The 26,563-nt window shown below is 43.9% G+C and overlaps 1 protein-coding gene across 1 annotated transcript; it reads left to right on the top strand.

The window, feature by feature from the left end:
- The first annotated feature begins 295 nt into the window (after nucleotides 1-295).
- PANX1 (pannexin 1) lies at nucleotides 296-25,532 on the top strand. Its single transcript, XM_030959176.1, has 5 exons — nucleotides 296-517; nucleotides 9,934-10,073; nucleotides 19,101-19,324; nucleotides 20,811-21,481; nucleotides 23,186-25,532. The coding sequence occupies exons 1-5, from the start codon at nucleotides 337-339 to the stop codon at nucleotides 23,269-23,271; spliced, it is 1,302 nt and encodes a 433-aa protein (XP_030815036.1). The 5' UTR covers nucleotides 296-336; the 3' UTR covers nucleotides 23,272-25,532.
- Nucleotides 25,533-26,563: the final 1,031 nt, after the last annotated feature.

Genomic DNA, 26,563 nt, shown 5'->3' with positions numbered 1-26,563 from the left:
AGATGGCGCAGCTTGCCCAGAGAAGTGATGGATGCTGCATCCCTGGTGGCGTTTAAGGTCAGGCAGGGCGTTCCTGCCCACAGCAGCGGGGCTGGAAATATATGATCTTTAAAGTCCCTTCTAAGCCAAGCCATTCTGCGATTCCGTGCCCCCAGGGCCCCTGGCACTGCCGCTCTCCCTCTGCCGAGCCACAGGACGCCGCTCCGCGCCCCCCGCCCCTCTGCGGGCGGGCCGGGCCGGGCCGGGCCGCGGGGGCGTTCCCGAGCCGAGCCGGGCGGGGCCCGGCCCAGCCTAACCCGGCCCAGCCCCGAGCAGCCCGGCCCAGCCGTGCCCGCCATGGCCATCGCGCACATCGCCACCGAGTACGTGTTCTCCGACTTCCTGCTGAAGGAGCCGCCCGAAACGCGCTACAAGGGGCTGCGGCTGGAGCTGGCGCTCGACAAGATCGTCACCTGCATCGCCGTGGGGCTGCCGCTGCTCCTCATCTCCCTCGCCTTCGCCCAGGAGGTCTCCATCGGTAACTCCGGCGCCCCCTTTCCCGGTTCCCGGCGGCTCCCGCGGCGGACAAAGGGCTGGGCGGGCGGGGGGCGGCGGAGCGGAGCTCCGGGCGGGAGCGGGGCTCGGCGGGGCTCGGCTGCCGGCTGGGCTCCCGCTCGGGGCAGGGCAGGGCAGGGCAGGGCAGAGGGCGCCTTTGGGCCGCGGGAGGGAGCGCTGCCTTCCCGGAAAGCAGCCGTCCCGGAGCGCATCCCTGGCAGCAGGCTCATCCAGGTGTGCTGGGCTGCCCGGCAGGCCTCCTCCTCGCTGGGGCATTCCCTGGCCGCTGCCGTTCTCTCGACACCTCCCGAGCAGGGGCTTTGTCAGCCCAGCGCATCTTCTGCCGTGGGAGCGATGGGAGCACTGAAGCCGCGCTGCCCTTTGTTTCCAGCGCAGTTCAGAGCGGAGCAGCCAGCCGGGATGTGCCAGGGAAATGCCCGTCTGCTGCCAGCGCTCCGAGTGCTGGGCAGTAGGATTCGGTGTGGCTCAGCTGTCAGGGACAGGTGCCACGGAGGAGGGCTGTCAGAGCTCTGCCTTGCGCTGCAGGCGGCTCGGGGGGGCTGCTCACCCGCAGGAGGGCAGAGGGAGAGCTCTCTAAAGCTTTCCGCTGCTCCTCTGCCCTCCTGCAGCTGTTCCCGCTCAGTTTTCAATTTCTGCTGTGACTCTGGTAGATTCAACTACAGGTCGATGAAACTTTACAGGCAAAAGGCCAAGGGCCCCAATTATTTTACTATCTTTTTATTTACCCACCTCCTCAAGTTACAAAAGTGATCATGCAGCAGCCCTTGGCATGAGGGATGGAACTAAATGATCTTTAAGGTCTCCTCCAACCTAAGCCTTCCTATGATTTGCTAAGAATAGCACTATATGAATGAAGATTTCAAAGGTGTGTATGTCATGCTATCCATTTGGAGACAGGGGTGAATCACAGGATTTCCAGCCTTTCAAAGAGATAGTTTGATTTGCTGCATGCACCTGTTTACTGGCATTCAGTGTTAAACACCTGATCTCCATCATCTACAGGATTGAGCCAAGTGAATGTCAGGAGAGTGGAAACTGGAATGCAACTTTGGATGAGTGGTGAATCTGTGCAAAGCCATCATGAATAGCATTAGTCAGATACCAGATTGCTTGAGAGATAGGCTGCCCCAGATTACTGTATTTACACACAGCTACATCCCTATTGCACCAGATTGCTGTGGCCCACGATAACTGCGCAGGGAAGTGAAGGACAGCTGGACTGGGAATGCTGAAACCAGATCTGAGCCCCATGGCAGCTCTGTTCATCCAGAAACTGGATGGACACATCCATATTTCTGCATATTTCCTGCTTATTTTAGTTTTAGATCTGCTACTGATATAGGCATATTTCTTCCTCTTAAAGCAATAAAAAAGAGAAAGTTTGCATTTCCATACAGCAGCTTGTATATGGGCCCTTTAATTCTTCTTTCTGCTTCTACTCTAGAATTGCTGGATCCGGTTTGAAACAGTGCCTGGGTACCAATGTTACTTTTATTTCTTTCATTATGCTCCCTTACACAAAGATCAAACACACAGTTGAGCTGCAGAGTTCGGTGAAGTGTGCTTTTCTTTCAGATGAGTTAAGTTCTCGTCTTTCAGTTATTTTGGATTGAATCTGTGAGTGCAGTAGATTCATAAAGCAAGAATAAAAACAAGGGCTGCATCTTGCTAGTGTTTTTGTTTATAAGCCTGAGAACCTGTTAGAAGGAAACAGTAGATTGAAAACTGAGGTTTTTTTAGTTGAGAAATAAATATGCAAATAACTATAGGAAGTACTTGTTATTTCTGGGCAGGGGTGAAACTGCACCACGTGGTGTCCATACAGAAAGTGATAGTAAACCAGCCACGCTGCTGGGACAGCTGTCACCTGTTTCCCACACAGTCCTTGCCGCTCAGCAGGCTGGCTGCTTATGGGACAGCCCAAAACTGCTTCCATTAAGGCATTTGGAGGAACACTGAGGATTTTAGGGGCTGGAAATGCCTGGTTGTCTGTGCTGCGGTTTTCAGCTGGTGATGAAATAAACAGCACGGTTTGTTTTCAAACACTTTGTGATATAATCATCCTCGAAAAAGCTCAGGAGTGCTAAACGGAGTGAAACTGTCAGGGTTGATTTTTAGGTCTGAAAAAGAATAACTCAGAAGTGGGTGTGAAAGTGGTGGAAATACCTGCTCAGAGTATAAAAACTGAACACCCTTTCCAAAAATGAATGCTCAGCTCCTATTTCTGTTGGGATAATTGCATTCTTCCCACCTTGGGTTCTCTTGGCACCTCATCCTGTCACCTTCCCTTCCTGCTGTGCTTTCCTGTTCTGTTGCACTCTGGTGTCAGACACCTGCAATTTCCCTCCTACACGCGGTCGCTCTTAGTTGTGCAAATTTATTAAAATGTTTGCAAAGGCTATGGAAGTTTTCTGAAGCCACCAAGTAACTTTTAGATTTGATGGGAGTTTCAGGAAATAAATGAGATTCCAGCTGAATCACAGAGGATTTCTCTGCTGGAGGTGTGGAAAACCCAGCTGTAGCACCCAGTCAGTGAGCAGTGCTGAAGTTCTGGGATTAGTGCCTGCACCCTGCTTTGGCATTCTTCAGGGGCAGGAGGAAAACTAACCTGAGTTTGCTTTTTTGTTATATTTTAGAAACCCATGGTCAGTTATAGTTTTGTGAGGATTTAAAGCTGGTTCTGGTAGTAGTTAAGCAGTGACTGAGCTGTTGTCTGCTATCCCTGGGAATCTTTGCTGCTTGAAATCCTGTACCTGTTACCTCTTTGCAGCTAGATCTTGTTTTATACAATTTTACATAATTTTATATGTAGTGGGAATGGGAAAATGGATATAACCATAAGATTGTGAAGATTGTGTTTTATATGTATATTCCTTATATTGTGGCTTGATATTATTTCCTTATATTATTTGGCAGTTCTTGGGTAAATTGTACTAGAGGTGGTCAGGTGGTGTGGTAACAGAAACCACCTAAATGTAGCTAAGTCAGCAATTCTTCTTATAAAGGGGAAAAAAACCCTTGAAAGATGGGGCACCCTCGGCAGTGTATGAATGAGAAATGAATCGAGTTTTATGTGGCCATTTTTAGTAAGAACAGTTCTGAGTCAGAATTGAATTCCAGTTTCTGATCTCAGATTGTGTGTACTGCCAGATGTGCTTGCTTCCTGTAAGCACTTTGGCTGAAAACATAGATACTTATTCCCAGGGTGCTGCTTGGAGCAGGCTGCTGCAGCCCTAAGCAGGTACAGTCAGATGAGCAGAGAGGAAATCAAAACAAGCTGCTTCATTTTGGCCTCTGCCAAAATTCAGCTTAGTTCTGGAAAAAGTATCAATGGCTGTCTCGGGTTGCAGCTGAAAGAAGAGCAGATGTGAGAGCTCAAATATTTTCATCTTTTTCTGTAGGAAGGCAACTGTGAGCTGCTCATCTGTGCTTGTCACCAAATGATGTTTGACATCCTGCATGCAGCAGCTTCCAGGCACAGCTGTGCAATGGGCAGCATTCCCTGCAGCCTGTGTGGGAGGTGATGCCTGCGGAGGGATGAGAAGGGAGGTAGAGAGTGGAGAAGAATGGAATTTTGTGGTGGCCACAGCAGCCCTTGCATGTTTGGCTTGGGTGTTGGTTTGGGTGCATGGCTCATAGGTAGCTGGGATGAAGGAATCCAGGTGTTTTTGCATCTCTGTTTTATCATATAAGAAAACACCTTGTAAGCCTTTCCAGGACACAGAAACCATCACATGTTCAGTGTAGACAGCTGGGAAACTTGGTTATAATCATAATGAAGGTTTGGGTAGTGCAGCTGGCTTATCAGTTGTGGCTAGGAAGTACCAGACCATGGGCCAACCCACAGCATCTGCATGAATCTGTCAAAATGGAGATTTTTTGCACTAAAACCATCTTATTTCCCACTGGTGCTCTCTGGTGTGTTTTACCATGCTGGAGGATGCTCAAAGGTGGGAAGGTGGAGCCTTGCCTTATGCTCTGCACACCGCAGGGTTAATGTCCCCATTGAGCACTTTGGACTTGCCCAGTGGTGACAATCCTTACTTGCCCTGCTCATTTTCCACCCAATTTATGGGCATCTTTTTCACCCAGGTTTTTTTTTTTGAGTTTCCATCCTTGCAGTTCTCTGCCTGTGGGATTTGAGGTGCTTTGGCTGGCAGAAAATACAGAGTGAAGGGTGTTAGTGGGGAGCTCTAGGTGCTGCCTCCCAGAAGCTTCTGTGGGAGCCACAATGGCATCAGTGCCCCTTACTGCATGTCCAAGAGGGCCTGGATCTCTCTAGATAAGTTAATCATGTGTCTGAAGCAGTCATGAGAATAAAATGTGTAGAAAATGAAAAAAAAAAAACCAAAACCAACAAAACAACTGTGAGACTAAATCACAACAAATATACTGAAAAAAAATAGTCTTAACTCTTGAATTGGGCTCCTTTCTTCTCTTGTGACCCCTATTTGGTCCTCCCTGCTGATGTCCCTCTCCTTTCATGTCCACAAGTTCCTGGGGAGGTGCTTAGGAAATAATCCTATCTTGTGACTTGGTAAGAGCTGAGGGCTAAGGTTGGGTTGGGTGTAATTAAGCCCAAGACTATTGCTGTGGCAGCTGCTGGCTGAGAGCTGGAAAAGCCCGTCCCAGTGCTGCTGGAGTGGGCTGTGTGCTAATAGCTGAGTGCTGCACACCTTGCATTTGATTCAGCAGGGTGCTGGGAAGCCCAGGGCGTTAATGAAGAACTGAGACAGCAAATGTATTGCCTCAGCCCAGAGCAGCCAGGCAGGCTGAGAACTATTGTCAGAAAGGTGCAGATCCCAGCAGGATACCCTGTGCTGCTCTTTGGCGTGTCAGGAGTGCTCAGGAAAGAGCACAGGTTCCAGCATCAGGCACAGGCCTGCCTGGGCAGCAAGGGCAAGCTTGTAAAAACATTTGCTTTAATATCAAGCTATAAACTGTCATTGTGTGAGCATCTTCAGCTGTTGGTGAGATTTTTTCTGTTTAATTCCTATATAGCCAGCTTTACATTTCCTGTGGAAATGATGGTAAGCTGCTTTAGCTGCCAGAGTAAATGTAGAAATCATGAGCCTCTGGTGTTGCCTGAGATTTGGGTACCAACCATGTTGGCAGGGAAGCTAGATGGTCACTGCCACTATTTTGTAATGCTTCTCCTTCAGATGAAGGGAAACTTTTTGTTTAAAGGTGTGGTGGAAATCTCAGTGGTGGAAATTTAATTCGCAATTCCTATTTCCCATGAATCAAAAAATTGATCACTCTGAAGGCTATGCTTGATAAATACCCAGCTCTTTTCCCACTGTATGATTTTGAGACTCCTCTGAGGGGTAGCTTGCAGCCCTGTAGAGAGAGAAATATACCTTCTCATTTCTCTGACCCGCTTCACTTAAACATTGTATCACTTGAGCTTTACATTCTGCTCCTGCTCCATTGCCACAGTACCCCCGGGAAGAGGTTCTTTTCTCCAGTGCCCCCTTTTGCTCCATACTTTCTTCTTCAACAGATTCTGTTTCACCCAACCTTCTACTTGGCATGCATCGGGATTCCTTTTTTTATTCTTTAAAATATTTTTAATGTTGGTGTGAAGGATGTGTGTTGGATGGTGCCTGGCAGTCTGCATTGTCGATGTGTGCCTTGATTTTCTTGCTTATGTTTTTGTTTAGTGGCTACTAAGGAGCATAATTCTTGCTAGATGAAATCAGATGTTTGGGTATCATGGAAAGTTCATTTTGCCTTGTGGAAAATTATAGTAAAAATTAATGGCCAGGTTTTCCTCCAAGCCTATGCAAATCTTTTTGCGGTAGCTGCAGTGTATTAGAACCCAAATAATTACTTACTGAAGGTTCAATCCTGTCAGCTGCAATCATTTGATCCTGGTTCAAGAAAAATAGTTAAGCCTATGATTAGCATTGATTTTTGACTGTCCTGTCTGTTAGCTCCAGTTTCTTAATTAGATGTGTAAGTCAGCAGAGAGGTTTTGAGCCACTGAAGAGGAAACCAGTCTGGCTTGCTGGCTTTACCCTCTCTTTTGTGAAGGATGCAGCCAGAGGTTGCTGATCCCTCAGCTCCTCCTGCCTTGGACCCAGCAAAGCACTCCAGTACTAAACAGGGATTCTGCTGTCAATTTGAGATTTCCTTGGGGTTCTGAAAGTTTCTTCTCATACACAGATTTCCTGCATAGGAGCTGCAGAAGATCCAGTAGCAGGGAAAGAAAAGGTATTCCTGGTACGGGTGTGGAGGCAATAGCTGGAAGTTTGTTGGCAAAGCACCCATGAAGAGGTGCCACAGCTGCGTGGGGTGACAGCTCATCCTTGCTGTGCACTGGCTGCAGTGACTCAGCCTTGTACTCTGCACTCACCTGCATGCCTGCAAGTAATTCCTGCTGCAACAACCAGCCCCATCTGTAATCCTAGCACTCTTGGAAAAGTGTCATTTCTTCATATTTGGCTGCACACCTGCTGCTGCCTAGCTTTCTGCACCTCTTTTGGGTGGTCTGTGTTTAGGACAGCTATCATAAGTGGCATTTTTTTATCCTCATTTCTTTGCAAAAGTAAAAGACAAATCCCTATTGCTCCCTCTCCAAAGCTAATCAGGAAATGATTACAAAAAAAGTCTGTTGCCAAGAGTAATGATAAATTGGCCAAAGACTGTTGTGGCAACTGCTTAACAAATGCAGTCTTTTGTTATTCCTCATCCTTCTTGCTTGTATATTTTATCTCCCTGTTGTTATGGGCTTGTTAGCTGCTTTTCTCTTTCCCAAGCTATTACTTGCAGGAGCAAGGGAAAGGAATGGCTGCATGTCACCAAGCCAGGAGGGTGTTCCTCTGATAGCAGAGGACTATTAGCCTCTCATAACCTAGCCCTGTGCATAGCTGTGTGCACAGTGGGTTTGTGATAGCCCTGTGCCAAATTTCTGTAATAGAAACTACAGATTTTCTTTTCAACTTCCTCCAGAATAGTCCAACATAAAATAAATTATCTCTCTATATATACTGCTGTTACTCCTTTGGCGGAGAGAAGGAAGAAGGAAGGAAATAAAAGATGGGAAATGGTGACCATTTTCTGAGGCATGTAATGGTCTGTGTTTTGTACAGATGATGCACAAAAACATCTTCCCTGTATAAGTCCTAACTTTAGTACTGTCACTGCAAAGTTGTAATTTGAATTAACAAGTGTTTAGAAACAAGACTGCAATCAGATAGTTAAAAACCAGTGCAACAAGTGGAGTGTCCCCCTGCTTGAGGGTGAGCTCGATGTGCTTGGCTCCCAATTCAGGTTTCCAGTGTCCCTGCTGAAACACTGGGGATTGTGAGTGATGGTCTCTGCTCTGCTGCAGCACTGGCATTGCTGTAGCTATTCTGGTATGAAGCTGTGCACCTGACATTTTGGGGAAGGAGGCTGGCTGCCTTTTTCCTCACTACTTTTGGAGAAGAGGCATGCCTGCCTTTTTCCTCCCTTCTGCCTTTTAAACACTCCATCACTTTAAGTGGTGTTCCAACCGTTAATGAGAATGAACACATGGAATGTGTTTCTTTTTGTGGATGCACAAACATGAATAAGACAAAGCATCTTTCTGAACACTCCATTGCTCTTCTTTTGAAATGGTCACTTGTTTGCTGCTCCACACTGGGCACAGCCAACAGCAGGAGATTGGTTAAATGATGAGAGCAAGGCATGAATGGTCTCTATCCAGTGGAGAGCAGACATTAAATGCCTGCTTTTTTCTTTGTTTTCTTTCCCCCCCCCCTTTTTTCTGCAATACATTATTTCTTTGGTTTCCACAACTAATGGAAATCATCTGGGAAACAAAAACTCCCAAGGTTTTGGGGGAGTGCAAGTGCTTGTGTGGTACCAACTTTGCTAAATCACGAGCTCTGTTCTGATAAACAGTAACTTGTTTTCCAAAAGGGAGACTTGTGGCAGGTCAAACCATGATCATCAAACCATGTCCTTGTGATACTACAGCCCTAGAAATAATTATAATAGTGACTCATATGGAAAGGCTTTTATTCATAAAGCTCTTTGACTATGCTACATTGTAAAGAGGCTGTACAAGTTACAAGGCAAATGCAGTTGGCTCCTTTTCCAAAAGAAGTTGTTATTCTCTGAAAACGAAACTAGAAAAAAGGCACAACAAATGATACAGGCTTGTATTACATACTTACTCCCATAAAGCACACAGCAGTTCCATTAGCATAACCTAGATGAATGTGTTCAGGGGAAAAAAATACAGCCTGTTTTCCCCTGTTGGTCTTTTGATTTTGGCAAAAGTGTTGGAAGTGTTGCTCTTAGAAGAAGTGTTCATGGAAGGGCCGTGTCCACTCTGTGTATTATTTGGTGAAATGACCGTCCTGTTGCAACATTTATGAAAGTCTGGTGGAAATGTATTTGTGATGGGGGGATTGCTTTCACTATCAAAGCTTCAGAAAGAAAGTTGAACCCCTTCATCCTGTTTTACTGGCGTTACCTGGGGAGCCACTGGTATTCCATGTCCCATAACCACTTTTCCTGGTTGAAGTATGCTGTGGGAGGGGTCACCTGGTGCCTGTGACTGGCCAGAGCAGAATTTGACCCTAAGGCTGGTAAATAGCTGCTCTTGCTGTCAGCTGGGGCCTTGATCTTAATTTGAAGCTCCTGAACAGCTGGAGAGGTCCTGGGAGTAAATGGGAATGACAGTGTGATGCGCAGTCTTGGACACAGCACATCACTGCACTGATGAGGAGGGGCCTGGCACCCTTTGGAGGTGTCTGGGGCCACAATTTCTCTGCCAGAAATTACAGGAGGAAGTCCTTGTTTTCACAGATACAACTTGAACCCCTGTAAATAATTTGCAGTCTCAGAGGCAGAAGTGGCAGCACCCTGGGAAAACCTGCCCTTCCATCATTGCAAGGGCTGCTGGGCTGCAAGAATGGTGTTTGAGGTCATGTTACAGTAGACCTGTGAGCTGCAGGTTGTGCTTTTGGGAAGTTGTGACAGAGTGGTATGTGATGGCATTTGTTGCCTCGGGCCTGATCTGGTCACACTTTGTATCTGTCAGTTCCCCTTTGGCCAACCTGAGTTAAGTGCAAGTGAGAAAGATCTTAAAGGTCACATTTCCCACAAGACTTACAGAAATAGGCCTAAAAGATAAGTGTTGTAATATGCTGTCTCAACCCTTAAGGACATCCTTAGATGGATCCCTGTGGGAGTTACAGCCTTTGGGGGCAGTGGGAACTCAGGACCCTCCTCCCTGCAGAACTGCTGGGCTTTGCTTGATCGCTTAACCTGATAACTTTGGGTACCACAACATATTAAAGGGGGGCTTTTCTTCCTAAACTTGTTTTCTTCTTTTTATTTAAATCTTTTGAGGCTGCAATGACTTTTGCTTTGTTTTCCCAGGTGCCCAGATAAGCTGTTTTGCACCCAGCTCCTTCTCCTGGCGACAAGCTGCTTATGTGGACTCCTACTGCTGGGCAGCTGTGCAGCAGAAGCAACCATCCCACAACAATTTAGAAAACATACCCCTGTCTCTGCATAAAGTATGTATAGCTCTCCATCTCCTGGCAAAGTTATTCCCACATAGAAACCTACCTTTGCCTCACTTTTCTGGTTACTCTGCTCTGCCGTAGTCCTTGCCTTTGACTTGACTCTCTATTTTTAGAATGTTTTCTTTCCCTTACTTCCAAAGAGGGTAGTACTAGAGAAGGTATTTTCTGCCTTTAAATAAAGGGTTGCCAGTTATCTGACACAAGAGTAATGTTAATGTTGCTGGGTTGCCCTCGAGTGAATGCTTCGCCTGGCTTTAGCCAGGAACTATTTTAAAACTGGAGTACAGGACACAACAACTGCCTCGATCCTTGTAAAAACTTATTTTAGAAAAACAGGGAAATAAAAGCATTTTCTATTTTTATTGTGTTACTCTTGGCCAGTTCTGCATGGAGAGAGAGACTTGTGGCAGATAGACATTTTGGGGGAGATGAAATTAATCAGTGGTACCAACAGGTTTAACCCTGTTTTCAGCATGCTCTTCTGCATGTCCACAGGCCAGCCATGAGCTGGCTTTCATTGCCTCAGGTAAAACAGTATCCTATAAAGCACAGAAAGAGATTTATTTTATGGGTTAAAAGTGCAGTGGGTTTTAAGATACTTGAGGTGGCTCAAAGCAGTTAGCAGAGGTTTGGCAGGAGTTACACACTGGGTTAATGCCATGCCAATGCCTGGAGCTGACTCAACTCAAGAGGCAGCTTTGGCCTGCTGGAGCAGTGCTGATGCCAAGGTAAGAAATGCTTGTTGGGCTCTGCAAATTTGTGTTCTGCCTTCCTCAGCCCTTTTATTACTTGGCCCAGCAAATAAACCCCTGGTACCTGGGAGGAGAGGAGAACCTGGTGCTAGAGGGAGCTCAGGTATGAGACTTGCAGCACCTGTATTTCTGGCTTTTGCTTCTCTATCCTGAGCCACAGATTTTATTTCCAGTCATTTAGTGGTATAATCTCTGAGAGGCTATTCAGGGCTGTCTCTGATTTGTTTGCTGACTCAAATAATGAATTGAGGATTTACTTTTGGCTTCTCCAATTAGCTCCACTGATAACCTTGACCCAGTAGGCATGTGTTTCAGGAATATTAAAGCCAGACTTGTTGGTTTCCAGCCTGAACTCTTCCTTGCACAGTTAGGACTCCACTTCAGCCAGACCTTCTACAGAGGCCAGTTGAAGCTGCTGGAACATTTCACAGTGCTGGAAACTCCACCTGCGAACCTGGATATTTTGCTTCCCCTTTCTCTTGGGGGAATGAGCTCTTGTTACCCAAATTTTTTGTGTTAAATTTCATGTGATAGTTACCTGCTGATGACATTAAGTCTGCTTGTTTGCCAGCCACAAATAACTTAAGCAGTCATCCTTTTATGATGCAACCCATGTTAATTTGCTGACTAGTGCTGTATCAGAAATTGCTGCAGTTCTCCATGACGTGTATGGCGTATGATGTTTCCTTGTAAATATCCTGCAGCCTATCTGCAGGAAGTGCATCTGTTCAGCTGAGCCAGGGGCTATTACAGAGGCTGGTGACTCATCTTCCTAGATCCATGATTAGCCACCCACTCTCTGACCCAGACACTGGGAGCTGCAGATGCTCTTTGCGAGTCAATATTAACTAGTATACTCCTGGTTGTTCATCAGCCTCCATGCTTTACACGTTTACAAGGAAGGAGGGGCATTACAGCTGTTTAACAGTGAACTTAGCTCCCACTCTGGTGTCTGAAGGCTGCTCTTTGCATCCAGGGCCAACAGCTGCTCAGTACCTTGGGATCACTTCTGCAGGAAGACTTGGGTTCTCCCCCCACCATTGCACTACAAAGTATGCACAAGCTCATTGCTCTGCAGATTTGGCTAGATAATTATTTTTAAAATGGCTGGAGCAGAGCCTTTTGGGAGCACAGTAATATTAAGGAGAAAAGGGAGACTTCCTGTGCTCAGGTCAGTGGTTAGTGGAGGCCTGACTCTGCCTCTACAGCAATGCACACAGAGGGACAGCAGGGGTCATTAGGCCCAGTTCTTAAAACAACACTTAAAACTTTTTTCCTGCTTTCTGGGAAGCAGAGCTTTTCTTTGCAGGGCATCTCAGGTTCTTTCCAAAACTCTGACGCACTCACTATCTCACTAGATTGGCATGCTGGAAGGCTCCATAAAAAACACTTAAGGAGGCATTGTATTAAAGTTTTGGGGGAATGAGATTGTAGGCCCCATTACTGATTAAAATGGATGGGTTTCCTTCTGGCATGCTCTCTGCGCTCTGGCAGAAGTACTGCCTCCTGGGGCAGTGCTCAGTGTGGTACAGAAGGAAGGAGGAGCAGGGAGCTCTTAGGTGACAAAGCCAGCATGTAGTAACCTGCATTGCTTTTATTCTCAACATCTGGTTGCTCTGGAGAATTTTCAAACTCTCCAGAGGTTTTTTGAACAGTAAAGTGTAAGTTACAGTTCTGGGCATTCCCTAAAGATTGGCACCTTTACTGGTTGTCCTTTCTGCTCTAGGAGATCTCTCCCAGGGGTTGAATTTATCAGTTTGGGAGCTGAAAAGGAGAGTCAAGGGTTCCTTGACTCTCTAGTGGTCATTGTGCTCCTAGAAGGTGCCCAGGACCTCTTTCCGTGGAGAACAGGAGTTCTGAAATTTCCAGTTGTTCTGGAAACTCCTCACGCTGGATAACCCTCAGCAGGAAGCAAAATGAGTTGTGTACTAAAATGCACAATTCAATGAACAAAATACCTGCAGATACATATAAAGAAGAGTCTGTGGTAGGTCCTGCCTGTATTCTTAATTTAATCCTAAGATTTCCTTCTCTTTGTCAGTGAAAGAGCTGTCAAAATGATTATATGGCTGAGTCTTCTGACTCCTCTTCAGATTTGTCATTGAGGAAACTTACTCTGGTCAGGCTTCACTATTTCGTTGCCTCTGTTTTCTTATGGGATTTTCTATTTCGGTTTAATTCCCTTAAGAGGTTTCTTGTGTCTGTCTGAAGTGTCAGAACAGAGATGTTGGTTTCTAGAGATGAGTGATAAAGACAGACAGTCAGTGGTGATGGGGATGGAGGAGTTTGTATTTGCCTGCCCTGTGCAAGTAGTTTGCTTATTGTCTCTAAAGATGAGTGTACCACCTGACAAGTTATTTTGGTAAAACTTGTCTTGATCCTTAACTGGAGGGAGAAGAAAAGCTTTTGGCCATGTGTGTGGGAAGTCCTTGCAGTCTAGTGGAGGAGGAGAGGAGGGGTCTGCACTGTGTAGCCATTTTAATCCATAGTGCACAGAGAAATTTATGAAAACTCAAGCAGGAGAACAGTGAGCATCATCTTACCAGCTCTTGATAGCAACCAAGCAAGTTGAGGGGTGGTTGAACACTGAGTGATGACCACTTCATAGCCCTGAAATTTGGATTGCTAGGATGGAGCTGCCTATGATCAAGAGTCTTCTATGGATTTTTTAAATTACTGTATGTTCTAGTCTGCTGTTAACTGGGGAGAAGCAAAGAAGATAAAGGGAAGTGAAGAAGATGTGAAGGGTTGTTCAGAAAAAGATTTGTACTTATATGAAATGCAGGCAAACAGTTCATCTGACTGAAAGAAGAGGTCTTCACATGTGGCACAGCCAGGAGAGGTCAATTGTCTGACTCAGATCTTTCAAAGTGCAGGACAAGTGCTTTGGGACCTGCTGAAAGCATTGCCTACAGAGAGTGGGTCTGCAGTCTTTGTATGCATGAAGTAAAATTATGTGAAAACCCTCACTTTTCATAAAAGAAGTAAGATTTACAATGGACCCTTGAGTTGTTCTTTGAGTCACCTGTCTGTGAATATACCAAAGCAAACCTTGGGGTTATTTATTATATTGATTGTACAGTTATAATTGTGATTTTTACCTGGTTCTAGTGACTCATTGTTTGTACTATTTCTTAATTGACTGAGGGCTCTTCGTGTTTCACCTGTAAACCCTTCCCAGAGAGATTAAGGGCTGTCAGAGCGAGGACACTCATATGCAGAGGTATTTTGAAGTAATTTCTTGAAAGTGTAGTGCTCGAAGGTACTTCATTCTGTTGGAGATGGAGTCATCCACTTCACTCATAAGAGAGAAGCAACAATGTGTTGATATAAAGCAGTGAGTTAACACAGTTAAATAAATGTGAATGTGACAGTGGTTTATCAAGGTTCAGTGGGAAGATACACTAGATTATTTAGTGCATAGAGGATAGAATCAAAATTGTTGGGGAGACCCTCTTGTTGAGTCATGAGGTTCAGAAAGAACTTCTTTGTAGTCTAAACTTCTCAGAGGGGAGTTCAGATGTGGATAGGTTCAAACTTAGTCCCAGACCTCTCAATGGTTTATGTCTAAAGGATTGTATGTGCACTGTCAATCCTTTAAATCACTTAGCTAAGATTTCAAGCATGCTAATAATCACCTACAGACCATGTGTTACAGCAAGGAATTTCTCAGCCTTGAGGAGTAACCTTGAGAGGTATCCCTGCTCAAGGAGAGAAGCTGGGATGCAGTCTGTAGCCAAGCAGGAAAGCTTAACAGGCCCAGGGCTGCCCACTGCTTATGGAGTGTGATGATTGACTTGTGTACACCAGCAAGAGGTCTGGGTCACTGTTACTGGCAGCCCTTGACTACCACGTTGCCATCTGTCCCCTGCAGTCCAGAATAAACTGGATACAGCCATCACAGCCTCCACTGGTGATCATGCCTTGAGCTAATTAAAACTGGGGAAGAACAGTTTTGAAGATGTATCAGAAAAGAAAGTATGTAACAGGAGGCATAAAGGTCACGTAGGGTTTGAGATTCACCTGTAGGTTTGGAGACAGGACAGGATCTCATTTAGAATGATCAGTCATTTATAGCTGTTTCTGCTGAACACCAGTGAGACACATCCCATTGCTGCAAAGAGGAATAGGGCCATATCTAGAGAGAGTTTAATGCCTTTGCTTCTGGAAATATGTAATTACTGTCATTAGCCTGTTTGGGGACTAGTGCCTTTGCTTGGGCTTTTTCCAAAATTGGAACTGGAGAGAGAACCATCTCACCATGTTTGTGTATTTTAATGAAGTCACTTCAGTGCTTCATTCTTTTAATTGTCTGCCAATTAATTTTCTCAAAGCTGTTACCCAGACCTGTGCAGCTCAAGTTTTGTGCTACTGTACTCAAGTTACTCTTTGGCCATGGTCAGGCAGGTGGAAGTCAGAATGCTTTTAGTCACTTGTATAGTGTTTGCCCAGAGGAAATAGGGACTGAAGATAAAGTAAAATTAGAAAGCTGTTGTTTTCTAAATACCATTAATTTTCATCTTCTTCCAGACATTTTTATCCAGACCCTGGCAAGCTTTCTATAGATTAGGTCCTTGGAAATGGTGTCGCTCCACCAATTCCAGCTATATTTTTTTGCATGATAGAAGCACATTTGAGGTTATAAAGCACTTATTTTAAATGCCCTTCTAACTTATTTTTCTGTGTATTTACTTCACCTTAGCATAATTGAAGCTGGTGATGACAGACTATTTTGTGCTTTAGACTGATTTTATCTTTCACCTTTGGGGGAGTGTGGTGCTTGTGCATCTTCAAAAGACAGTTTTGTGATTCCACCACTTTATGTGCTTCTGCAAATGGACTGCTCAAATGCCTCTTCTCTACCCATGCATGTGTTCTTGCTGAACAGTGGCTGAGTGCTATCAAATTTACTTAAACAGCCTGGAATGTGCACAGGGCTCAAGGGCTTGTCAAGTGACATGACCTGCAGCAGTACAGGGGCAGCCTCTTGGCTTCCAAGTGCTCTGCCTCCTTGGGAGCCTGCTGTCCCCCACAGTGTGCCATCAGGCTAAGGGCCAAGCAAGGCAGGAGAACCTGTTTCCATCATCCTTAGCTTTCAGGAGCTCAGCAGAAAACTTAAAGAGCACTGCAGCTTGGGTCGCTGCTGCACACACCACTCCTTTTGTCAGTCTCCTACTGAATATGTCGAGAAGGAACTTGATAACTACACAGCAAAGGAAAAACTGAGTTTCACTTCTGGGCCAGTGTCTTTCTCTGGCATACCTTTGACCATACAGATCTTGGGATCAGTGACACTTCCTTCTACATCAATGCTCAAACTACCCAAGACCGAAGGGGCACTTCCTCCTTGTGCATTGGGCGCCTTGGGAGCAAATAAACCATAAAACCATAAACCATAAAAGAAAGGGTGATGGCACGTGGTTGTCTGTGCACAAATACCACAGAGTCCTCTTCTTAAAATGGGAAGTCATTATGTTTGACTGTCAAATGTAGTCAGATGAGCTGGACAACCCAAGTCTGTTGCTCTGAAACCTGGGACTCATGCCAGATGACTTTGCATTTTCACTTCTCCCTGTCATTCAAGACCTTAAATTTTAATGATTCAAAACAATTTGCTGGTTATCTAAGCCTACTGTTAACAAACATAACAAGCGTATCTTTCATTTTTAAAAAAGCCAGGACCTGAGAATGTGCATCAGGTGCTGTGGAAAATAGAGACTTTTGTTCACAAACAAAAAGAGCTGCACTAATGATCGTGTACTGCTCTGGTTTTGAGACTATTCAGAAAAGAGTTGCACAGAGTTCACTTATGCTCAGCTTTGGGAGTGATGAGAGCCTGGCAAGAGGAAGCCCAGCAAATGCATAGAAAATGTGCCTTTTCCCAGCAGTGTGATGCTGCTAGGTGAGGAGGCAGTGGTGAAGGAGCTGGGGAGAGGAGGAGGTGCAAGGCGAGATGGCAGAGGCTGTTTTTTTTAAGGCAACAGCCTAATGAGGGCAGGCTAGAGGGGACACTGGGGGACATCTGGGACAGACCAAGAGGGCTGCTGCCAATATGCTGCACAAGTGCAGAATTCATTTAAATTATAAAGGAAGAAGTGGAGACTGGAACAATGGAATTTTGGGGCTGTAACTCCAGTGTGAAAACTATCTTGCCTCTTACCACATGTCTTGTAGTGCTTGGGGTAAAGAGATCTCTAGGATTATATGGGATACTGCTGATGGTGTTTCCAGTTTTGAGGGTCAAAAAGGGAATTAATAAATCTTATTATGCTGGTAAAACTTGAAATGAGTGAGTACTAAAAAATATATTTTGGTTGCTCCTTACTAAATCAGATGTGTCTTTGTTGTTTGTTTCCCCATCTGGCACCAGTGGAAAGGGGCTCAAAGGTGTATGACACAGGTGTAAGTGAAGTCAAACAGGCTTTGCAGTTATACAGGCAATGTTAAACATTTGTTAAGACCTATGGAAAATGTATTGCAGCAGCTTAGAGGAGCTTAGGTAAGTATAAGATGGGTTCAAAGACAGATCATTTCTATTTCTACATAATACAGAATTCAGAGGACTGATAGAGCCTGGATGTGAAACCATGAAGTTTTGGGTGAACCAAGGCATCAGGACTCAGACCTGGTGGCATTGTCCACAGTGATAAATAAGAAGACCAAATTCTTGTGTTGATGATGAGATGTCCAAAATACATTGGACATACCAGAGTTTTACATCTCAATTGGAAGGTCTACACCTGGGAGAAGGAAGATGATCTGATGTTATCTGTTGTGTGCGAAGAGGAGGGAGAGGCAGTAGTGAGGGCAGAGCTCTGCACAGTGTTTATGGGCTGCTGTGGATAGGGGAAGTCAGTCATTTAAGGTCTAATACATCATATGCATTCCTACTGCCAATAATAACACAGGGTTTGGCTTTAATGGTAGGTGATATTAGAAGTAATTTTCCTGAATAAAATGTTCCATAACATGAAATTACTTTGTGCATGCAAAACTTTAATCTCTCTTGATTAATGCAAACACAAGTTAACATTGTTATATTAGGCCCAGATTTTCATCTTGTTAAATACCTGCAAATGTACGTGTAGCTTTTCCACTTGCAGTGATTAATGACTTCAGTTCAGGCTTCCTCTAAAAATCTCCACTGGCTTTGCCAGTGAATGAGCAGGGGCACATGGCTGTAACACTTGTGCTGTCTTACATCTGTTTCATATTTGTTCAACTAATTTAAAGTTCCTTATGAACTGATGCTAGATTGGAGTTGTGTGCTCGATGGCAAAGGTTGAATGTAATGAATTAGAGGTTGGCTGAATTTGCAGTACGTTTCATTACAAACTGCTTGTCTCTCCAGGTCTTAGATTGTGTCTCTGTAAGGGTAATGTTATGTATGATTTTATGCTTCAAATATAATGTCAGAGTACATAGAAAACACCATCTTTCCTGCAGCTGGGAGGAATTAGAGTGACAAAAACTACTTGTGGATGAATAGACGAAAGATGGCAAAACTTCAAACTTGTGTTTTATACCTGCTTCATCTCTTTTCCTAAGCAATTGTGACCATGTAAGGGCTGACTTCTCAGTGCTGCATTAACACCAGACCATTCTGATGCTGTGTGTTGGTTTCCATTTAGGTGTTACCTGAAAATATTCAAATACCCTGAAGTATTACAGCCTTACACTTATATCTTTTACAGTCACTGGATGCACTCTGAACAGTTGTGTGTTTTCAGGCAGAGGCAGAGCTGTAGCAGCTTTATTCATTAACCTCCTGACAGCAAATGGAAAGCAGGAGAGATTTTGCTGGTATTTGGAGTGCTTTAGTTGCTATCAACAGTGGTGACGCATGGGAGACGGAGAGTTGGGTGATGCTGTCTTCTTCTTTCAGTCAGCCCCTCTGATAGCTGCTTTGCTGTGCTATTTGTTTTCTCCCCAGGTTAATGCTGTATTTCTCAATGTCTCCAGTGGTTCTGAATATGCAAAAATTGTTATCAGGATCATGGCATCTTTATTCTGTGTGGTTTTTTTTCTCCTTTGGTGGGGAGAAGCTCTAAGCAGCAGCAAAGTTACTGGAGCTGTCTGAAAAGAGATTTTGCTTCCCTGCATATCTCAAATAATCACAAAATTGGGTTTTAGTAGAAGGATTTAAATAAAATTACAGGGATTTAGTAGGCTTCTAGGAAATGTAATGCTTATGGGGAACAATGGTGATTGGCTGACTTATTACTTATGCAGGTGAACCCTAATCAAGGTTTTTTTCTCCCTGCAGTTCTTCCCATACATCCTTCTGCTTGTTGCTATCCTGCTGTATCTGCCATGTCTGTTCTGGCGCTTCACTGCAGCACCTCACCTTTCCTCAGACCTGAAATTTATTATGGAAGAACTTGACAAAGCCTATAACAGGGCAATCAAAGCTGCTAACAGCATTCGAAGTGGAGACCCCAGGGACCCTGCTGACTTGATTCCAGCTGCTAATGAGAACTTGACACAGAGGTAAGATGTTGGGGCTTGGCTTTCTCTGCTCTTCAAGTTCGTAACAGGTGTGACATCTGTACCCACTTAGAAATTTATTGCAAAGGTTTGAATGGTGACCTGACACAATTTTAAGTTTGGTTAAAAGAAAGAAAACATCGGAAATGATTACTTTAGCCCTTGGAGCTGGTACTTATAACTTTCTTTTTTCAAAGAAGACATGTAATGAGCTCTTCAGATTACTAATTACCTGAGATGTTCTGATTTCTTTAGTTGCAGTAGGTGTTAAGTAGTTTAGCCAACCACAGTGTAAGAAAAGAGGTACTTCAGTCCTCAGTTCTGAATGTTCTTGACAGTCCCTTGCACACTGTCAAGTTACTTGTCATCTCCTGTTCTTTAAGATCTAGGTCTGCAAAGCTTCTGATCAGAAAAAAATGATTAAAAAACTCAAACATCAAAACCCACAAAAGCAACCCCCTCCCCTTCTGATCAAGTTGGTGCACTGTTCAACCAGATCCAGTTCCTGCTTCCTTGTAGGCCAAGGGTACCTGTTTCTCTCTCTATGGGGCAACAAATAGTGCAGCAGTGTTAGGTCCCGGTGAAATGTGGAGTTAGGTCTTGCTAAGTGAAAAGCCTTCTAGTGTTCTATTATTGAACAAATGCTTGGAGAGTCTGCTTTTCTGCATGGATTTTCTTACTGCGCCTGTTTTGTACTGGAAAAGAACAAAAATATTTTGTTGCCATGAGGGCTATGTTTTTTTTTTCCATTTTCCAGTGTTTGAACTCTTTTGTTTCTTAAGTGAATTTTCTGTATTAGAGTGTTGATATTTTTCATTTGTCTGCTGTTCTATTGGTTTTCTACTGACTTCAATAAAACTACCCTTGATTTATCTGGATAAGAGGATGTGAACATGTTGGAGTGAGTCCAGAGGAGAATTACCAAGATGATTAGAGGGACACCTCTCCTACAGATACAGGCTGGGAAAGCTGGGGTTGTTCAGCCTGAAGAAGAGAAGGGTCCAAGGAGACCTTAAAGCACCTTCCAGTACCTAAAGGGATATTTGCAAAAAAGACTGTAGAGGAGGTTTTTGGAGGGGCATGTAGTGACAGGATAAGGAGGAATGGCTTTAAACTGAAAGAAAGTAGGTTTAGATTAGGCATTAGGAAAAAATTCTTCCCTGTGAGGATAGTGAGGCTGGCACAGGTTGCCCAGGAAAGTTGTGGATGTCCCCCCTCTCAAAGTGCTCAGGGCCAGGTTGGATGGGGCTTTGAGCAGCATGGTCTGGTGGAAGGTGTCCCTGTCTATGGCAGAGCACGGGAATTGGCTGGAAATAGATGATGTTTAAAGAGCCCTTCTAATGCAAACCATATTGTGATTCTATGATTTTAAGAAGGTTTCCAATCTTTTATCTCATTTAGAGTATTAGGTTTTGTTGATATTTGGGGTAGGTGAATGTTGCAGCATCTGATCTATATGATTTGATGGATTTTTTTCTCTCTTTTTCAGTTTGTGGGAAATATCTGAAAGCTACTTTAAATACCCAATTGTGGAGCAGTACCTGAAGACAAAAAAGAACTCCAAGTGCTTAATAATTAAATACATTACGTGCCGTTTGCTCACATTAGTAATTATTTTAATTGCATGCCTCTATCTGGGGTACTACATCCGTCTCTCCTCTCTGAGTGATGAGTTTCTTTGCACTATCAAAACTGGCATCCTTAAGAATGACACAACTGTTCCAGAAGTGGTTCAGTGCAAGCTTATTGCTGTTGGTGTCTTCAAGGTACTCAGCTATATTAACCTGATAGTCTATCTGATGGTGATGCCCCTGGTAGTGTATGCAATGTTTGTTCCATGGAGGTGGAATTCAGGTGTTCTCAAAGTGTATGAAATCTTGCCAACTTTTGATGTTCTGAAACTTAAGTCAAATCATTTTGATGACTTAAGCCTTTACCTCCTCTTTCTTGAGGAAAATGTGAGTGAACTTAAATCATTTAAATGCCTTAAAGTGCTGGAGAACATTGCAGTGTCTGAGAAGTTTGATGTCATGCAGCTTTTGGTAAACCTTGGTACTATTAAGACTGATACCATAGATGGGAAGCCAGGGACTGCTGAGTTGGAGAAACCTGAAGAAACAACTACAGAGGAGCTGGAAAAAGATGCAACAGAGTTACAAGGTAAGCTGATCTAGATGTGTTTTCCTACCAAAACCTTATTAATATATTCTGTAAGGTAATTCTGCTTAGTCCTTGCTCTGTTGCCTGCTGTGTAAGTGCTATAACCTCAGAAGAATGTGGTGGTGTAAGTCTGTGGCACAGCTGAACCCTGGGTTGTTTGTTGGGTTGTTGGTCCTTGCAGACATCTCTGCTCTGGCACTAACACGCTTCAGCTGTTTCAACTTTACCTGCCTAAGACCCCCTGCACAGTAGGAGACCTCTAGGCTGGGTTGTGCTTGAAGCAGCTCCAGTGAGGAAGCTGGTGGGTTCAGGTGTTTTCTTCAGAAGCTGGCTCCAAAGTGCAGCAACTGCTGCTTCTGCTTCTATTCAGGCTTTGGCAGAAGTCATGGGTGCATATAAAAATAAGTCTGATGCTCAGACATGCTGCTGGCAGAGGAACAGGAAATGACAAAAGAAGGGAAGTGGGACTGGGGTCAGTGAACACGCTCCTGTTCCTGCTTTCATAGAGAGCAAGGAAGATTGACTGTAAAGAGATTTTTATCAAAATGGTCCAAGTCAGTCTGGATTAGTGCAATGGTTCTCTGGATGTCCCATCAATCTGCAGACATGGTCAGCTTGAGCAATCGCTCATATACAACACAGTCTAGGATTCTATCCTAAAAAATGTGGCATACCTTAATTGTGAAACCAGTTCCTTCCTCAAGTGCAGAATTAGAGAAGCCAGATATCCAGGGAGAGGTATAAACCAAAAGTGATGATGATTTAAAACATTTAGAAGCTTACCTGAGTATGTGAGCACTATGCTGAGAGATAGTTAAAGAACTAGGTAGGAAAAGTAGGAAGTGAATAAATCTCAAAGGTAGGAATAGTGAATAAATTATTCTCTCTTCAGAAAGCTATGCCCTGTAATTAATAAAAAAGAAGCATCAGTACCCAGGGGTTAGCTGTTCCTGTACTTGAGTCAAGCAGTTATGGTAGGCTGAGATTTGGAGAAGTCAACTTATACAACAGGAGAATTCAGAACAAACAAGCAGAATTCTTTTTGAACCAGAAGAATCCCTTTTGGCAACCATCTCTTGTGCAGCAGCTTGGAGTAATTCTGACAGCATTTAGTTTTCCTTTTAAATCTGTCCATTTTTTAAATGACAGGTGGGTTTGGAAGTAAAATATAAAAACCTGAGGTGGAGATCTGGGCTCAAGCAGCTGAAGAAGTTAATAGAAAATATGACTCATTTTTATCTGAAAGCAGAATTTTTGAGATTGTTTTCACCTCATGAAAACACTTCAAAGATCTATTTTTGTCTAGATCAGAACAAGCTAATGCTTGAAGCGTTGTTAAAATGGATTGCAGAAAGAAGCTGCTGTGTGTGACCAGCTCAGACTGGTGTGGCCCCTCTCCTTCTGCCTGGGCACAGCTGCAGGCTCCACACCCATCAGCAAAGCTTCACCCACACCTCATCATTTTTTCCTCTGTCCCTTGTGGTGTCAGCATGTTTTATGAGGGGCTGTGCTGACAAACCAGTGGTACGTGCTGGCTCTGGCAGAGCGACGTGCAGGGCACCCTGGTGCTGGGCGTGGGGACAGCGGAGGCAGCTCAGGACAACCAGCAGTGCAGCACAGGCAGGGTGACACTTCCTTTGTGCGCCAGGAGGTGTTGAGTGGTTTGGTGGCCCTTTCTCTTCTAAAGCTTTGCCTTCTCTTCAGTTCTGGCAGACCGTGATGCGAGTGGCAATGCCAATACGAGAGAAGACAAGAGACTTCGCCAGAGGCTTATAGATTCTTCGTGCTGATGCTTCCCAGCTGCAGGAGCCAGGAGCCCATTCCATGGGAAGGCTCCTCCACTGCGCTCAGTGCAAGGTGCTGCTCTTTAATGCAACGTTCTCAATCGCCTGACAGTTCCCCAGAGGCCAAACTGGTTTACAGACTATTTGTTGTATAATAATCAGGAGTCATGTGCCTGAAAAAGCACATTGTATGCTTCCATTATTTATTAAAACAATCAAACCACACACAAGGAGGAACAAGAACAAAACTGTCATGAGTAGCAAGTGATGTGCATTGAATGCAGTTGAAGCTGGCAGCTGGACAGAGCTCACTCCATGCTGAACAGGGATGGGAACATAACCCTGCAGGTAGCAAAAAGGTATGGCCACTGATTGCATTCTGAAGTGTTGCTCTGCAGCAGTGGCCATCTCAGTTCTGAGGTATAAGTGAGGTAACTTTGGGCTCTCTGACCTGGAAAAGGGGGGCTGGGGATGGGATTTTATAATGAATCTGGTTAATCTGTCCTGGATGGTGGCTGCCACTGGTACTGGCTGTGTCTTCATGGGAAAAATAGAGGTTACTCTGTTCAGCCTGAGATGTCTCTGTTAGTCATCCCAACATTCATTTCTGGGATTGTGTATTTGACACTGGTGGAAAAGAGACTACAAACAATTTTAGCGTTAAGAAGGTACTGTAAATATTAGGGATTTTGAGTTTTCTATGTATTAATAAATTAATAATGTCTTAATAATGTTTTTACAAAATGTAATGATGTGTAAGCTAAGTGTTGGTTTAATTTCTATCCCTGAATTTTTTTTGGTCTTAGTGTCTAATAAATCCGCCTTGGAGTTTTGGACTGAAGATCAGTGAAATTGGTTCTATTTTTGTAATGGTTTATTGAAGTTGTTTTGTAATGTTTTTATGTGTAGAATTTTTCTCAATGTGTTTGTAGTATCAAATGCAATATTAGTTGTGGTGTTTTCCAAACCACTCTTGAGAAGACAAACTAACTTGTATTAAAGTAGCACCCAAATGCCTCAGCAGAGCCAAACACCCAACAGCCAAAGTGAAGTAGATGCAAGTACTATGAAAGGTTGTGACACACATTGTGACTGTATTTTAATTAAAGATGCTTAAGTGTATTGGAAGAGACAAATAAGGGGGAGTGTTTGTACATAGGTTTGTTATGAGACCATTTGGAGAGAGTAGAATTCAGCTTTAGTGTTGTCACTTCTGCCCAAGACCTCAGCCTTCACTGAGTATTAAAATGACCTTTGTCTTGAAATATTAGATGTAAGGTGAGGTGGGTGGGGAGAGTGAAGCACCACAGTGGCAGTGTATATCTTTCACAAATGTGATATACTGACTTGTTTTTCTGTATTGTCCATGAAAGTGAAATGACTTACCTGTCACCTTCCAAACTGGCTTTTTAAACAAAGGAGGACTTCTTTTATAGCTAAGTAGGACTTCCAGTTTCCAGTTCCTTAGTGTCACCCACTTTTGCGCTCTCATCTGCTAGCATTCTCCATATGTTTGTGGATGAGGGGCAAACAGGAGTAACTGGTGATTACCATTTTTGCACAGAACTCCTCATGTGCTGCAGCAGATTTCAGAGATTGTGTCCATACTTGAATCTGGCAGCCGCAGTGAACTGAAGTGGATCTGAAGCTGAGTGGATCTGAAAGTGCTGCTGTGCTACACTTAGGGCTAATATTACAAGAACTCTTCTGTTTTCTTATGGCTTTCATGAAAGACAAGCCTTATTTTAAAAGAAGTCTTTAAAGCCATAGTTTTATGCTACCTCTGCTCAGGACACCAGCACAGCTGCAATCCTAATGTCTCTTCCATTACCAGCACAAAAAAGGGCTTATGTTGGGCATTGGTGGTCCACACTGCTGAATTTTACTGCCATAATTCTGCCACTGAGCCTATGATCCCTTTGACCTTTCCTAGTTTCTGTCTGGCTGTGCTGATGTGTTGCTGATGGTCCTTTGTATGTAGGCAGTGCAGGTGCACATTGTGCATTGTATGTCTTGGACAAGGAGCTATAGTGCAATACTAAGATTTTGTGATGTGGATGTGTTTAAACTGTTTGATGTAAGTAGTTTCCAGTCTTTAAAATTCAAAGCTCCTGAAAGCCCCATGTTCATGTTTCATGTTGGATATGTACCTAACTTTTTACTAATTCCCCTTTTGTATTAAAAAAAAATGACTTGCTGCAGTGAATCTGTTGTTGTCTTCTAAAGTGTTCAATAAAATGCCTATCAATCCTCCTTGGTTATGAAAATGAAATCAATTTTGTGACCTTCACCAGCATAAGTGTCCAAAGGTTCCAGGAACAGTTATGTGTTGCCATAGTGCAAATACATGTGGTCTGATGCTAAACCCTGAGAAAACATTTTGGACAGTGGTTATAGTTCTACTCTTTTTATTTTCTCATAAAATTGTCAGAGTAACAGAAAATGTCAGCACATGATAAATAGCACATCCACTGTGTAATTTACTATCTACAAATTGGCCACACTGTCAGCACATACTTTTCAGCTGTATCTTCCTGTTTTAAGATGTGTTTCTGAACTGCCCAGCTCGATTCTACTTATGTTTTAGTGGCACTGCTCCTGCTGTGTTTTGCCATTTTCAAAAGATGAGTGGAATGCCAATTTAGGGCTTATGGAAAAGAGTCCATCTTCAGCCCCTTCACCACTATACTCTTTTAAATATTCTTCTTCTAAATATTCCAGAAAGTAAAATGACAATGTCATGGTTCAGGTTTGGTCTGTGCCATTCCTTCTTGCCCCTTCTCTCTCCACCACTTGGGTATTAATAATTCTCTAAATGTAGGAGAGTTGCAACTAGTTCTTCTGCACACGCTTTGCCTTACAGTGGCTTTTGTGAGATTTAAAACTTCTGATTTAAACTGCAGAGAACAAGTACAAATGTTTATTCCATTAGCAGATGGTGTGCCTCTAAAATCAGCTGTACCCCACTGTTTTTGTGCCTCTGGATGTTGTCAGTCACTTTCAGAATAAAGATATATATTTTAGGTCCATTTTTTTTTCCTTATGGGGAACAGTGGATGTTTTAATAGCAGCTTTGATTACTGCTTTAGTGCCTAAGCCTAGAACCCCATTAACAAAGGATGTCCTGACTGCACTTTGTGAACAGAAAGACAGAAATCAGGTCATGAGTGGTTTTCTGAAGGTGGAGGTGGAAAGAGGGATTTAACCCCCAGTACAAGCACAGGTGAGTCTGTCACAGAAGCAGGGAAGAATCAAAGCTGTGTCATGGGAATAAACTTCCTTAGAAATCTTTTCTTTG

The sequence above is a fragment of the Camarhynchus parvulus genome, chromosome 1, assembly GCF_901933205.1.
Source record: "Camarhynchus parvulus chromosome 1, STF_HiC, whole genome shotgun sequence".
Lineage (NCBI taxonomy): Eukaryota > Metazoa > Chordata > Aves > Passeriformes > Thraupidae > Camarhynchus > Camarhynchus parvulus.
Note: the sequence above shows the minus strand (reverse complement) of the source record. Positions and strands in the feature narration are given on the sequence as shown.

Bases quoted from the DNA above. Each gene is read 5' to 3' on its own strand.
- PANX1 (XM_030959176.1), top strand. From the start codon at position 337: ATGGCCATCGCGCACATCGCCACCGAGTACGTGTTCTCCGACTTCCTG. The intron at 518-9,933 runs GTAACTCCGGCG...TTGTTTTCCCAG, and splicing joins CGCCCAGGAGGTCTCCATCG to GTGCCCAGATAAGCTGTTTT. The intron at 19,325-20,810 runs GTAAGATGTTGG...TCTCTTTTTCAG, and splicing joins AATGAGAACTTGACACAGAG to TTTGTGGGAAATATCTGAAA.